The 16,224-nt window shown below is 39.4% G+C and overlaps 1 protein-coding gene across 2 annotated transcripts in view; it reads left to right on the forward strand.

The window, feature by feature from the left end:
* Positions 1-4,488: 4,488 nt before the first annotated feature.
* FSHR (follicle stimulating hormone receptor) overlaps positions 4,489-16,224 on the forward strand; it is a 167,614-nt gene continuing 155,878 nt past the window's right edge. For both annotated transcript variants that reach the window (XM_069494448.1, XM_069494449.1), the window contains exon 1: positions 4,489-4,729. In XM_069494448.1, coding sequence (XP_069350549.1) covers positions 4,578-4,729 — 152 coding nt within the window. In that variant the 5' untranslated portion in view covers positions 4,489-4,577. The remainder of the gene's footprint in view (positions 4,730-16,224) is intronic.

Consider the following 16,224-nt stretch of genomic DNA (forward strand, 5'->3'; position numbering starts at 1 on the left):
CTACCTGAGATATGAGACAGGTAGTTTTACAAATGAAAGGAGAAGGAGTCCATTCAATAAATGGTTTTGAGACAATTGTTTATGTGGATAAAACTTGTTATGCCATTAGATAAAAACTGAAATTGAGTTGATAGAACCCAATATGCCATTGGATAAAAACTGAAATTGAATCTCTGTCTCATACCATATGTAAATATCAATATTAAACAGATCAAAGACTAAAATGTCCAGAGCAAAACTACAAAACTTTAAGAGAAAACATAGAATATTTTCATGAACTCAGGATAAAGAAATATTACAGGAGAATGAAAACATAAATTGTATATTTATACAATATCATGCAGTAGTGTAAATTAAGACTACAACCACACTTAACAACATGGGTCAGTCCTAAAAATGTCATATTAGTATAAAATAGCAAGTAGCAAAAGATTAAAGACTGATAATTTTGTATAAAATCCAAAAACAAGCAAAAATTAAATAATATATTTGAGGATAGACACATTGTTAATAAAATCAATTTTTTTTATTTCATCTTATTATGGGGGATATAGAATTTCAGGTTATATACGTTGCCCATGTACCGCCTGTCCCCCCAAGTCAAACTCCAGGCATGTCCGTTCCCCAGACAGTGTGCGTTGCACTCATCATGTAGGTATATACCCATCCCCTCCTCACTACCCCCCCTCCCCGAGTCAGCACCTTCAAGCGTGACCATTCCCCAAACAGTGCGCAATGCACTCATCATGTAGGCATACACCCATCCCCTCCCCCCACCCCCCACCTCAGTCTGATATCCGATTGGTGTCGTTCCCAGATGTGAATTTAGGTGATGATCAGGGAAACCAATTTTCTGGTGAGTACATGTGATGCTTGTTTTTCCATTCTTGGGATACTTCTCTTCATATAATGGGTTCCAACTCTCTCCAGGAGAACCATAGAGATGTCGTATCTTCGTTATTTCTTATAGCTGAGTAATATTCCATGGTATACATATACCACAGTTTACTAATCCATTCATGTATTCATGGGCATTTGGGTTGTTTCCACATCTTTGCAATTGTGAATTGTGCTGCTATAAACATTCGGGTACATGTGACTTTGTTACAGAATGACCTTTTTTCCTTTGGATATATGCCCAATAATGGGATTGCTGGATCAAATGGTAGGTCTACTTGAATCTGTTTAAGATATCTCCATAATGCTTTCCACAGGGGTTGCACTAGTTTGCAGTCCCACCAGCAGTGTATAAGTGTTCCTGTCTTTCCACATCCATGCCAACATGTGTTGTTTTGGGATTTTTTGATAAAGGCCATTCTCATTGGAGTTAAGTGATATCTCATTGTGGTTTTGATTTGCATTTCCCTAATGATTAGGGATGTTGAGCATTTTTTCATATGTTTGTTAGCCATTCTTATATCTTCTTTTGAGAAATTTCTATTCATGTCATTTGCCCACTTTTTGATAGGGTTGTTTGATTTTTTTCTTGCTGATTTTCCTGAGTTCTAAATAGATTCTTGTTATCAGTCCTTTATCTGATGTGTAGTATGCAAAAATTTTTTCCCATTCTGAAGGTGGTCTGTTTATTCTCTGGACTGTTTCTTTGGCTGTGCAGAAGCTTTTTAATTTAATCAGGTCCCATTTATTTATTTTTGTTGTTGCTGTGATTGCCTTAGGGGTCTTCTTCATAAATTCTTTGCCTAGGCCAATGTCTGTAAGAGTCTTTCCTACATTTTCTTCTAGAATTCTAATCGTTTCACACCTAAGGTTTAAGTCTGTTATCCACCGTGATTTGATTTTTGTGAGAGGTGAGAGCTGTGGGTCCTGTTTCAGTCTTCTACATGTGGCTAACCAATTTTCCCAGCACCATTTATTGAATAGGGATTCTTGTCCCCAGAGTATGTTCTTGCCTGCAAGGAAGTCCTTGCGAGAGCTATCAGGCAAGAGAGCAGAATCAAGGGAGTCCAAATAGGGAAAGAAGAGATCAAACTCTCACTTTTTGCTGATGATATGATGTTATATCTAGAAAACCCCCAGGATTCAACCAAGAGACTCCTGGAATTGATTAACGAATATAGCAAAGTCTCAGGCTACAAAATCAATATACACAAATCAGAGGCATTTATATATGCCAGTAATAGTCAATCGGAGAATCAAATTAAAGACTCAATACCCTTCAAAATAGCAACAAAGAAAATAAAATATCTAGGAATATATCTAACTAAAGAGGTAAAGGATCTCTATAAGGAAAACTATGAAACACTGAGAAAAGAAATAGCAGAACTTGCAAATAGGTGGAAAACTATACCATGCTCGTGGATCCAAACAATCAACATTGTTAAAATGTCTATAGTACCCAAAGTGATCTACAGATTCAATGCAATCCCTATTAAAATCAATTTTTTAAATAAAAAGAATAATAAATACAAAATTCAGATTACTTGTCACTTTTGGGTATAAGTAGATAAGGGGATAAATGAGGATCTACTAAGTAGTTGCAACAGCATCGGCTATTCTTTTTTTCTTTAGTCCACAACTGTTTATTACACTTTGTAAATTATATGTTATACATATCTATAATTTGTGAATATTAAATAGCTTTTAAAATCAAAATCTCAATTTTAAATATTTCTGCTCATTATACAGAGACTAATTTAGTTATAATTGGAGCTCTTCAAAATCTAAGTGGGGTTTGTGGGGCAGAAGGATGGCTGGGAAGTTCAAATTGGTAATGAGTTTCTCATCACTGGAGTTATTCAAGCACAGGTTAAAAAAATCCCTTTTAAATTAATGTGAATATCTTAAAATAAACTTAAACATTAGTTGGTTGATTGAATTAATTCCCTTCTATGTCTGAGAGAATATTATTCTGTGGATCAATTCTTTTTTCTTTTTCTTTTTCTTTTTTTTTTTTTTTTTTTTTTTGGAGACAGAGTCTTGCTCTTTTGCCCTGGCTGTGCCGTGGTGTCAGCCTAGCTCACAGCAGCCTCAAACTCCTGAGCTTAAGCAATCCTTCTGCCTCAGCCTCCTGAGTAGCTGGGACTACAGGCATGCGCCACCATGCCTGGCTAATTTTTTCTATATATATTTTTAGTTGTCCATATAATTTCTTTCTATTTTTTAGTAAAGATGGGGGTCTCACTCTTGCTCACGCTGGTCTCGAACTCCTGACCTTGAGTGATCCTCCCATCTTGGCCTCCCAGAGTGCTAGGATTACTGGCGTGAGCCACCGCGCTCTGCCCCGTGGATCAATTCTTGAGTGAACTAATTTAACTGTTCATGTTAGCCAAAATTGTTAACAATATAAAGTCCATATAGATACTGCCCTTAATTTCCAGTTCCAGAATTAGAATGAATCAGTTGCTTCCAGCAAAAGCTAGGGAAGAACTTCACCTTCAAAATCATTTGCTTCTGTTTTTCTCTTGATGATTTAATCCATTCATTACATGTCATCTTTCCTTGTTGAGACAGGGGAGAGGGGAAAGAAGAGTGGGATAGAGATATATTTTTAACATTTTCATGAAGCTCAGTTTTATGCAACTGATTATCTAAAGATGGTGTTGAAACTAATTTAAGCAGGTAATAAGTTGTAGCCAGGATCTTAGAAAATATTCTGTCTTCTAATCTTCATAGAATCCAGAGTTGAAAGTAGAAAGCCACTTTACTAAAAGCGTTGCCAAACGTTCCTCAGATCCCTCACCATCAAGGAGATTGGGAACGCCAACAAAAGTGCCAGGGCTGTCACCTACAGGGGACATATAAAACTAAGTTAAAAGCATCTATTAAATAAATTCACTTGTGCCAACTGCCAAGAGGCAAGGGCAGTCTTCAGAGCCTGGAAATGAGAGAAGCCAGAGCGGATATGCATGAGGGGGTGGACGTGCTGGCATTTACTAAGCCTTCACTGGAAAGATTGCCCATTCCTTCGGTCATCAAATCAGTCAATTATCTCTGCAGATACCCCTGTCAGAAGTGTCTCCCACCTACGGAGATCTGCCTGGGGCTTGCTAACCCACCTACCTGTTTCTGAGTAATGTCATTTTTGGTTATTAATTACAGCAAGAAAAAGGATCAATGACTGCAACCCAGAAGGTCTGATTTTATATCAGATGGGTTGGAGGAAGAAGTGGATGCTAAAAACTGAAGATTAGGTCCCAGCCCTTCACTTAGTGCTACCTTAGATATGTGTCATATTCTGGGTTGTCTTTTTTGGAGAAAGTCGATCATATCACACTGCTGGGAAGAGACTGGTGACCAGCAGGGACACTTCTGCAGTGAAATAACACAAACTATTCCAGAGGTGTATCAAGGTTGTATTTGCTGCCTTACTTGGGTCAGGGTCTAAGAAACCCAATGTCAAAGGATAAGGGAGTAGCTTATCTAGCCCCAGAATCACTGCTGGCACACAGGGGTTTTCACGATTCTACTGGAAATGACCAAAATAAATAAATAAAAAGCATCCCTGGGTGGGTCACGTGACCCTACCAGTTCTCAAGGGCACTGCGTGGAGCCTCTGAAATCTGCGGAGGTTTTTCTCTGCAAATGCAGGAAGAAAGCAAGTGGATGGATACATAAGCATGGACTTGCTCCTGGTCTCTTTGTTAGCATTCCTGAGCATGGGCTCAGGATGTCATCATCGGATCTGTCACTGCTCTAACAGGGTTTTTCTCTGCCAAGAGAGCAAGGTGACAGAGATTCCCCCCGACCTCCCCAGGAATGCGGTTGAACTGTGAGTATCAGACGGAGCGGGAATAGCTGCGTGGCCGGCATTTGTGCATTGAGTGCTATTATTATTTTCACATTAGGCTGATATCTGTTGAGCTGAAATATTTCTGCCTTGACCGAAGTCTTGAATAAAACAATAAACTCTCCCAGCCCAACGCTCCTGCCTGTGGCTTTCCAAGTATCTTAAGGGTGAGAGTTTGTATCAGCATTTGCTGGGGAAGGGCAGTGTAGAAACCCGAGTCTACAGGCAAAGGAAAGAGTTTTTAATCATTTCAACACATGTCCTTTGGGGTTTCATAATCTCTTTATTGGAAGCAGAAGAGTAAAATGAAGGCAAAGTAGAAACTTAGGATACGTAGAATTAGAGGCAGAAAGGTGGCTTTGATGTAACCAGAATACACGATTTGTGTCTCCTGAGGACACTGAGTTAAAGAATGTCAGAGTCTTTGTAGCTTTGAAGCCACCAGCCAATAATTTCAGAGCTGAGATTCTGCTTTTTGGGGAAAAAGGGAGGTGGAAGAGAGGGGAAGGGGTATAAAGAAAGAAAAAGGAAGGAAGGAGGGAGAGAGAAATATAGGATAATCTTTGACATAGCTGGGAAAATGGGATTCCAACTTTAGCTATTTATTCTAACAGGAAGTAGATAGACTCCTAACATCGGACAAAGAACTTAGACACCATCTCACTCTATCTCTTCATTTTACAAATTAGGAATATGGTGTTGGAAGAGGAAAGAGAATTGCCCAAACTCCCACAGTGATTTGAGGCTGAGCCAAAACTAGAAATCAGGCCTTTTGATTCACAGTCTACAGCTTTCCACCCCCCGGCATCCCTGTGTCTGATGTATTAGAACAACAGTGAGGCAGGTCTGTTTAATTTTCCAGTTATGACTTCCCCTAAAAACTGGCAAGTTTGTGACTCAGAAATTGTAGATACCCTTATTGCTTTTATTCCAAGGATTTTAAACAGAAGCCACTATTCTGGGTGGAGCCCTGTTTCAACTTTTGTCCCCTCAAGCTATTGATGACTTTTATTTTATTGCAAAAGCTGGTCATTTTTTCAGTTCAATTGCCCCATTGACACTTGAACATGTTGGTGTTGCGTCTCAGATTTTCACTCACGGATGAGTTGCAGACTTGCAGGCTTGATTGGTTCTGCTCGCTACATTTCCCCTTGACAACTCAAGTCTTCAGGTCTTTTCCAGAGGCAGCTGCAGAGACAGGGAAAATAACTGGCCAGCTCTGTGTTTTGGCTCCACTGCCTCAGATAAGACAGTTAGTCCTGATTATGCTGAAGAATGAGCCTGTGCACAAAGGCAGTCTGGTTTATTAGGTCAGTATGAGCACAGGAGAACGCCAACGTGCCTGAGCTCCTTTAAAGAAGCCGTGTGCTCCTCAGTGACTTTGAACAATTAGTTAACCCCTCTGAGCTTCAGGTTCATCACTTCTGAAGCAATTTTAATGTAACCTGCTTGGTTGAATTGTCCTGAACACTGTAAGATGGAGAACTCCTTCCCCACTCCCCAACACTGCCAATTTCTACCTCTCCTGGACCTACTCCACCTCTTCCAATGCTTCCCTGTAGACCAGGAAGCAGTATGCACTTGCTAAAGCAGATAGCCCCAAACAGGGTCTAATTTTAAGATGACACTCCTCTACTCCCAAAACTTTCTTCCACACTAAGCTCTCTGCTTTTTGAAATCTCTTTACCAGAAGAGTTTTTTTCATGCTGCTTAGAAAAATACAGGGAAAAAAGAAAAAGAGGGAGGTAGAGAGAGAAGAAGGAAAGAAAGAAAGAAAACGAGGGAAGGAAGGAAGGGAGGGAGGGAGCCTAAGGAGAATAAGAAAAAAAGAACAAACGAATGAAAGAAAGAAAGTTCACCCTCATATCTCAAACCCCCAGGGAGTATGTGTGTATGAAATAGTGCAGGAGGAGCCAGAGTATGATTTTATTTTAAACCATACTGAGGTATAAATGACTAAAACCATCTCTGGCCAAGAGTATTTTGGAACAGAGGAAAGAGAGTATACGACGTTGAGATATTATGGAAAGAGATTGTGAGAGAGAGTGTATTAGAGCCCCAGAAACAAACTTTCACATTCTTGACAAAGGCCAGCTCTGGGTCAACTCCTTACTTAGATGTGTTTAATGGAGGACAAAGTCATATAAAACTAAGAGGAAAGAAAGTGCTTGCCAGTTATTGGCAGTTTCTGCCACCTGAGGAAGAAGTATGGTTATCTGAGAGCTTTGGGGACTAAAGAATCTTGAGAAGATTCTTTTCTTTGCACACCCACTCACAGAGCTTGAGTTGGAGCATCCTAGAGTTGACCGTCTTCCTGGCAAGGTGTATTGAGGAAAAGAGGAGAAATGTTTATCTGGCTGTTAAATAAAAAAGGAAAATTATTTGAGGATCTTTTTTAGTTGAGTGTGCTAATCACTGAAAAGCAGAGAAAATGTCAAGTGAACTAGAACCCAGACATTCTGTTAGAATGAAAAAGCAATTTTCTTTATTTTTGCTTCCTTAAAAGGATTGAATCAGGGTTATCTCAGAACATTGGCAGAAAAGAGATGAAATAGCCTGTTCAACTAAGTATTTCTAATTCCCCTTGCAGTCTCCCAAGTTTGGGTATTGACTTTAATAATGATCACATCAGGTGTAGGTGGATGGAATGAATAGCTGGGCTTCATGGACTGCAATTGTTTTATTTATAAAACATGTCAAAACTTCATTGTTACTCAGGCTTACCTGGGGGAGAGGGGACTACATTTTTGGATTTTTATCCTGTGATTCCATCCACCTTGCAGCAGTTTCATTTCATTTCATATATCTGCCAGCTGTCCCCAGAGATTGCTAACTCCCTGTGATCTGCACATGCTGATCTGCACGTGTCCACTAAAAGGACACAGAATCACCATCGACGGGCAGCTGGATTCCTTTTACTAAAGGACTCCTACTATTTGCTTTATGCTGTATACGTACTACTTCATTAAAACTTCACAGTAAGACTGCAAGTTTGATATTATTGCTCTATTTTTCAAATGAGGCAAACTGAAGCACAGAGGAGTTGAACAACTTAGGCAGAGTCGTTCCTGCAGCTCCTGGGTGGCAGAGCTGGGATCCAATTTGAGTCTTTTATATCTTCTCTGCATGTTGTGTGCAATGAACATCTTCTGACTCCTTTCCTTTCCTCTTCTGGGGGGGGGGGGGGTCAGCTTTGTGGATTCTATAGTCTCTTTTTGCAACTACTTATCTGTATCATAGTAGCAGCAAAGTAGTCACAGATAAAACCTAAATGAATAAACATGGATGTGTTCCAACAAAACTTTATTTATGGACACTGAAATTTGACTTTCATATATTTTCATGTCACAAAAAATATTCTTTTGATTTTTTTTTTCAATCATGTAAAGCGGTGAAAAATATTTTTAGTTCATGGGCCATGGAAAAAACAGGGGGCAGATTTGCCCCACAGCTTGTGCAGTGTCCACTTCTGGTTTTGACTATAGCTGAGAGAGTGGGTTCGGTGTTACCAGCTTAAGTGGGGTTGAAGCAGCCTGAGACAACATGGCTCCACGGAGAAAGTACTAAACTTGGTAAGCAGGTAAGGAACTGGGGCAGTTCTGAGGTAGTATTCACAGGTCAGCCTTTAACTAGTTCTGACAAGTCAGAGCTGGTATAAGGTCTAGACTCCGAGAGACCTGAGTTTAAAACCAGGCTGTGCCCTTAAATTTTAGCTATGTTACCTGGGCCCTAGGCTGGATAATGGAAATTACAATGTGTACCTAACTGGAAGAGTTGCTATTGGGATTAAACGAGACAATGCAGGGAAAACCCTTAGCACAATGTCTCTCACGTTTTTGTTGCTATTAATGATGATGATGTTGTTCTCATCTGTGAAATACTAGGCAAAAACCACTCCCCACAGAGGGCCTTCAGGGGGATCAAATTAGTGAAGAGTATGAGAATGATTTGGAAAATTGATTAAAAGATCTTTATAATTCTGAGATAGTTTACAGTCTCCTGCTTGTTTAAGAATAATCTTCTCCTCCCAGTGGCTGTAGCACTTAATCTCGATGCACTTACTTTCTAAGAAAATGTATTCCTTAAGGCTGTCACTATTTGCCAGGAACTCAGGGAGCAGGTTCCTTCTGGCCATAGTCAAAGGAATTTTGATTTCTGACTTATCCGAGAAACTCAGCTTCACCTGGGGGCAGTCAGTGAATCTAGGAAGGTCCCTTTGATCTTGCTTTGTTCTTCCTAGAGTTAGAATTCCTAAGAAGAATACAAACACTCATTCTAAATCTGAAGTCTTAAGTCTAAGCAACAGTATGGATACCATGATCTTTTGCTTCAGCAGGGTCAGATGACCACAACAGTAAACAGGGGAAAGATCCACTGATGGTCGTCCTCGGTTTAGGAGACTTGTTCTGGGATTATATTGTAGACTGCCTGTGTCAAACCCCCTCCTCACAGCAAGTTCCCATATCTCCTTGCAATCTCATTTCACTAGCACTTTTAATTATCTAGTTATATCTTTTTTCTTTTAATTTGACTAGCACTTTTAATTATCTAGTTATCTTTTTTCTATTTTCTTTCTTCCCGTTATAATCCTTATTTTGTTGTCTTGGTCTAGATCATTTTCCATATCCCATAACTATCAGTTATTATTTAATTAGGAGTTTTAAAGTATGTCTAGTTTAGTCTGTCCTTAATGGGTCTTTGGTTTTGAGGGATGTATCGGTGTTGTATACAAAAAGGGAAGCCTTGGCTATGCCAATTACTTCTGTGATCTCCAAGAATTGTTGTTGTTTGCAAACATGTTTAATTGTGGAACGTTTTCTCTAAGAGCATCTCTGGGGATTAACATTCCACAGAACACATTTTGGGCAAGGCTGATCAAAGGCTGGTCTGTCCAACCCCAGCCACCAGAACAAATCCCTTCTGAAGTCTGAACCACAGCCCAGACCTCTTGAATCCCAGTTCAGTGCTCAATAACAGCTAGAGATAGACCCTTGGGCGGGGAAGCAGTTTACTGCTTTGTGTCTGAGAAGTGGCCATTTAAGAATGCGCTGTGTTCTCATGAAGGAGATGGTTCTGAAGTATAGATTATAAGTAACCATGAGGTAATTAGGCATTACTTGCTCTGAGGTGAAGAAAGAAAAGATATAACAATGGATTATAAAACTACTAAAACCACTCCTAACTTCCTCATTTGTTGAACGTTCATGTTGTAATTCTCCTCAGCATGTAGGTTTCAAACTTTCCCGATCACCCATGTCTGATCAGTTTTCAATTACAACCCTTTCATACTGCTGCTAACAGTAATTCTTTCTTTTTATGGATGTCATCTTTGCTTGGGCCCTGACCATTTAAGGCCTAGATTATATTAAAATAATTACTTTCTAATTTATCTCCTTCCTACCAATCCCTCTTTTCTCCAAACCAGCCTGCACACCATCATTCTACTTCCTCCATAAAACACCACTGCCGCCATGTTATGATTTCCCAGTTCAGAATCTTTCAAAAGCTCATCTTTCTGGCCTCACCTCTCACTATTCTCCAGCAGCAGCCTTGTCCACAAGGCTCATACGGACGTGTTCTCAAGCACAGTTTGCACATCTCTACCTCTCTGTATCTTTGTGTCATGCCTCTTGCTTACACTATTCTCAGTTTCTTCTCTCTCTTGAAATCCAACCTACTTATCATAATCTTGCTCAAAGGTTGCCTCTTTCATGAAGGCCTCCCTTAACCACTCCATCTTTATTCAATCCTGCCTTCATCTGAACCATTGTGCAGTTCATTTCATGCTTAATCTTGCTTTGCATTTAATTTTTCATGTGTGTCTTATTTCTTCAACTGCAGTGAAAATTTCCTTTGTACTCTTTATTGTGTCTGGTTCAATACAATGTGTGTTCTGGACCCTTGATTATGTGTAGAACAAATGATTCAATAAATCAGGAGGAATTACACCTCTTTATTTGCTCTGCTCCTCCATATTGAAGGAAAGATTCTTGTAAAATATGATTATTGTTTTCTCCTGCAGTGAACTACTATAGGATTTGATAGTTTTCTTATTTTCCTTATTTTTTTAATGTGTTTGTTTTAAGAAAATGCCTGTATGTCATTCCAGAAACCATTCATTTATTCAGAAAGAAAGGCACATAGACTAGAAACAAGGTCTCCTAAATTAAAAGTTCAATATTCTATACTCTAGGCACATCACTCAATTCTCTTGACCTCAGTAATAATACCTACCTCTCTATACCTAACAAAAATATTGAAAAGATGAAAGAAATTGCCTAAACAAAATCACTTTAAGCCAGACAGAAATGTACAAAGAAATCTAATTTTTGTGTATTAGGGTCAGATCGTAAACCCTGAATGTTAGGTTTCCACATTCCCCAGATATACTCTGATTGTTCTGTTTAGTTATCAAAACCAAACACCCCACTGTGCAAATTGCCCTGGGTGCCCATGTTCGGAGACTCCTACTGCCTTGTTTAGATACTTCTTTGAAAGAAACAACATCACATTGTTCATGCTAATGCATACATAATCCTTTTTTCTTGACAGAATCCTACACCTACTTTAGTGAGAAATGATATGTCTATGCTCAACATTTGGAATTTAATTGGGCTGGGGGAAAGGGAGGTTTATAATTCCCTGCAGAGGAATCAGAAAAACGACTAAAGGAACAGCTATAGAATGCAGTACCTTGAAGGAGAAAAAGTGGAAATTACATTTCAGAGAAAGAATCCTTTAAAGTAGAAGATGAACTCTACCCTGAGAATTGGCTAAGAGCTATAATTTACAGAGTCATTATCAGCAATTGAAGAGTAGGGGTTTGATGGTGCAGAATTGTACTTGCTCGGTGATGATAAAATCCCCTTGTTTACCTAAAGGTGCATGCTCCCCTTCCTCACCCATGTCCTCCACTAAAGAAGCCTAAGCTTCAGAAGCAAGACATCTTGGCAGCAAATGGGAAATTTATTTAACTTTTGATTATCCTTCTCCAAAGCCACTAATTGTGTTATCTAGTAACTGTAGTTGATTGAACTAACACTTTTTTTTAGGCTCTTAGATTTAGACTCTCCAATTTAGCTTTATTTAGACTAGATTCTAGCTTACATATCCCACAAGGTCAGCTGGGAAAGAGAGTAATTATTTTTAATTGCCTAGGATCTGATTATAATGAGATTTGGTTGTTTGTTCTTAATCTGACCTCTGCCTGCAGTATCTCAGACCATGTTTTGTATCTCTGACCTGAACATGCCACTACCTTGTTCTTTCATACAGAATATGCTGGCTGATCTGAAAATCTTCAAGAGATATGCAAAAAATGTTCACATAAAGGCGTCAAACCCTTGCCATGGACTTGAACTCAATTATATTTTTAGTCTTTGGAGTGACTTGAGTCCACTCTCTTTTATCTCTTCTCCCAGACCCTTCTCAGCAAGAGCCAATGTAGAGTCATCATAGAATCCTGTGTCAGAAATCACGGAGAATGTACAGCATGACCCCATGTTTGTATCTCTCTAATTCCAACCTTGATGAAAACCTCTAAGAAATAGGGACCCTAAATGTTTAAGTTTCAATGAAACAGATCAACAAATTGAGGATATCAGAGGGAAAATGCATCAGAAGATTGATGAAAGATTGAGGTAAAATAATTCTGAGGCTCTTTCAATTCTAAAATGCTTGATTTTACAAGCATCTCAAGGTACCAAGCTTCTCAAAACCAATAGGCATTTTCTGGGTCTCAGATTTCCAGCAGCTGCGTAATTCTTAAACCGTGCTGATCTCGGTTGTGGGACATAGGGAACGAGGCTGTTTCCCTAGGGCTTCATAGACAGGTCTGTTATTTTGAAATGTAGCATGGAAAACCCTCACACAAACACCTTTATCTTGTTATTTTCAGTTGAGTGAGGGGGTTTAAACCTCACTCAAGGAGTTTGTGAGGGATCCCAGCTCCAGCAATGATTTTTTAACTAAATAAACGAAGGTAAACTATATCTACAAAACAGGTCACTAAGCATTGCATTCCTCCTGAATCCTCTTGGAATAAAGACATGAGAAAGAAAGGCCCCTTATATGGAAGGTTCTGGAGTGGCCTCAATTTAAAATATTTAGTCTCCTCTAAGAAAGTCTTCTAAATTTTGGTTCATAAGATAGGATCACATTCCTAGAAGACAGAGTTACCTGTACGTGTGCTTTTCTCATCACCTCACTGTAATAGCCTCCAAATTGGTCTCTGAGCCTTCCTCCCCTTCCCTCCAAGTTTCCTGCTCTGAGCTCTTGCCTAGTTTAATACCTCTGTGGGCTCCAATGCCAAGATTCAGGACAAAAGTCCAAAATTACAAGTTTGGCATTAAGGTCCTCTATGTTTTGGCCTGAAAGTAATTCTCAATCTCCTCTCTCCTCTTCCATCCTCTCAAGCTTATGCTCTACATACTATTTTCTATTCCCTAAACTATTAGAGTATTAGTATCATTTTCTTCAACCTGAATATATTCTACCCCAATATTAAGATAACCTTTGTGACCAGGTAAAGAGGCTCATATTTCATGAAGTTTTCCTTTAACACCAAATATTTATTGATTGTAAATGTTCACGGCACTATACCAGGCACTTAGGAGAAAACAGTCAGTAGGAGAGGCAAGGCCCTGTCCTCATGGAGTTGCTAAAAAAGAAGAACATCAAACAGGTGATACAATAATGTTCTTCCTCACTCTGGCCCACAACAATCAAAATTCCTCTTGGAACCCAGAATTGTCATTGTCAAAACCACTAATTTGACAATTAATTGCATGTTGCTTAGTGCAATCTGAAAGAAGTGGATGACTGCATGCCTGATGCCAGGAGAAAGTTGATGTTAAGATGGGCATCTGCCTGTCCCATCTCCATCTTCCTCTGACCACATTAGAGAGATTTCAGGAGCTGTGCAGGGCCACTTCCAAAATACCCCCATTGTTTAAAAGCTAGCAAGTACTTGCTTTATTTTATAAGGAGAAACAGACCTGAAATAAAATAGAATGACAAATGAACACCAGCAAATTAATGACGGGGTTTAACTGGCAGGTGTCCAAATATTTAACTAGAAGTTTTCAAATTGTAAAAATACAAGGGACTGGATCTGTTGAGTTTGGATAAGTGAGGTTGACACAGAAGATGAAAAACAGGACCAAAAGGAGAAACTTAGGCTGTGCTGCTCTCTTTGGCAACTTCACTTTTCCCTAAAGCTGCTTGTGTTCATAAATACTATTATATATCTATTGGGTAAACTTTCCCTGTCAATGGATTGTGTATGCCAGCTTCCCCCAAACCAGCTGGGCATAACCTCTGACATCTGGTAATCACACAGAGCTACCCTTAACCAGAGACCTCTGAAAATGACACATCTTAAAAATTTCTGCTTTGGCATAAGGGAACCCTCATAAGGAATTATTGAATGCTCTTAAACTTATGAGTAATTTCCCTTTCTTCTAAATTTCAAACAATTCCGCATGGTTGTGTTAGCTTTTGAATGAAAAAACAAATGCGAGAGAATGCTCACTCTCCATCACCAGATCATAGCCTGAGCAGGTATCAGCAGTTAGCCCTACAGCCTTGCCACTGCCATGTGCCCACCAAAGCTAATTTCTGGTCGGGGCAGGAAGGGAAGAAACCTTCATTTAATTGGTGTGTGTTTTGTGGGCAAGCAATGTAGCATTTCTGTAAGTAAATATATTGGGGACGATGGGCAGCAGAAAATGCAACAAGAAACACTTTTAAGATAGAAAATGAAGTGAAAAGGTAACAAAGAAAATATAAGAATTATGATGAACAGCAAAGAAGTCATGTGGAATCCTGCATACAGTAGCAAAATTGCTTATCATGCCCCTGATTATAAAAATCTGCTGAACTCCTTCAGTAAGAACACATAGTCTTAGAATGGCATCCAGTTCCCCAAAACAAATACCAGACACAAGTAGAAAGAGAACAAACAGTTATGATAGATAGGAAAATTACAAAGTAGGTCTGGAAGCAGATCTCTACGGTAAGACTGAGGAAGGAGGAAGAAGAGCAGCAACAGAAAGTATAGGAATTTCAGTAAAATAAATAAGTGGGCCATTAAATTGGAAAATTGCAACATCAAAATCTTTAGGTCTAGACTCTTGGGCTGGGTGAATTTCATAAAGAAGTTTCTTCCAAACTCCTAGCTGGAGGGTGAAGCTCTAACTGCCAGCATTCTGGTGGTGGACAAGGGCTGGGGGTCTCAGCATCCAGCAGTCCTAAGGGTATCTGACATTCTCAAGTTCAGAAACTCTCTTTTAGTCTCTCTAAAGAATAAATCTTTGGTATTTTGCTCAGGTAGGTAGAGGCACTCACCTGACTGCTCTGAGTGGGAAGTCTGACTGCCTCTTAAATAAACTTTCCACCAATATTTTATCCACCCCACCGTATTTCCAGTCCCTGGTCCACTCCCAGAGATACCCAGTGCCTCCAATTCCTGAGTGTTTTAAGAATGGTGCAGTGTAAATCACTTTGGCTTAGGATTTCATTTTCTGGAGTCTGCCAAGTTACACTTCTCAAACTCCAATGTGCATGCAGAGCAGAGGGATATATTGTGAAACAGATTCCGGTTCAATAAGTTTGGGGTGGGGCCTGAGAGTCTACATTTCTAACCAGCTCCCAGGAGATGCTGGTAATACTAGTTCCAGAACCACATTCATCCATCTTCTTTATAATCCTAAACTTTTCTTGTTCTTTTTCTTCTTTCCTTATTGCTTTATGCCTTTAAACAACAAATCTCCTTACTGTCTTCTCAGTGAGGTTTCAGGAAGAAACAAATAGTTGTGTGTTTAATATGCCATTTCCACCCAGGAATCCCCATTCATTATTCGACCCACTCTATCTGGCTCTGTCTCCATGGTTCCACTGAAAATTCTTCTTGTCAAAGGTACCAATAAATTTCTCTTTATTTTCAGTATGTTTTATACTATGGTTATATTATTTTTAAATAAAAAACATAAAAGTTTGAATATAAGATGAATGACCTCAATTCAGGTGACAGATCCAATGATCACTTCTCTGTTTACATGTTACACACTTCTCAGGAACACTCCACACAGCAGACCACCCGAGTGATTGAAATACTTTCCTCTTGTGTTCCAGCTTCAGTGATGCCACACTAGTTTTTCTTTCCATGCTTCATTCTGAACTCCCTTCTCTCATGCATCTGTACTCTCCTGTGTGGTGAACTCCTCCAGTCCCATGGCTGTAGAAATAACTAACATTCAGAATGTACGTTCCATGCCTGACCACTTCATGTAGCCCCAGACATGTAATACCCAACTAAAACCTTGACTTCTCTCTTTGGATCCATTATAAGCATCTCAAAACCAGTAAGTAGAAAATAATACACTTAATTGCCCTCCCTCAAGCCCCACAGAATCTCTTCTCTCAGTCTTCACCATCTGTATAAATGCATATATCTCCAAACCTTCACCTCCAGATCC

The sequence above is a fragment of the Eulemur rufifrons genome, chromosome 19, assembly GCF_041146395.1.
Source record: "Eulemur rufifrons isolate Redbay chromosome 19, OSU_ERuf_1, whole genome shotgun sequence".
NCBI classification, from domain to species: domain Eukaryota; kingdom Metazoa; phylum Chordata; class Mammalia; order Primates; family Lemuridae; genus Eulemur; species Eulemur rufifrons.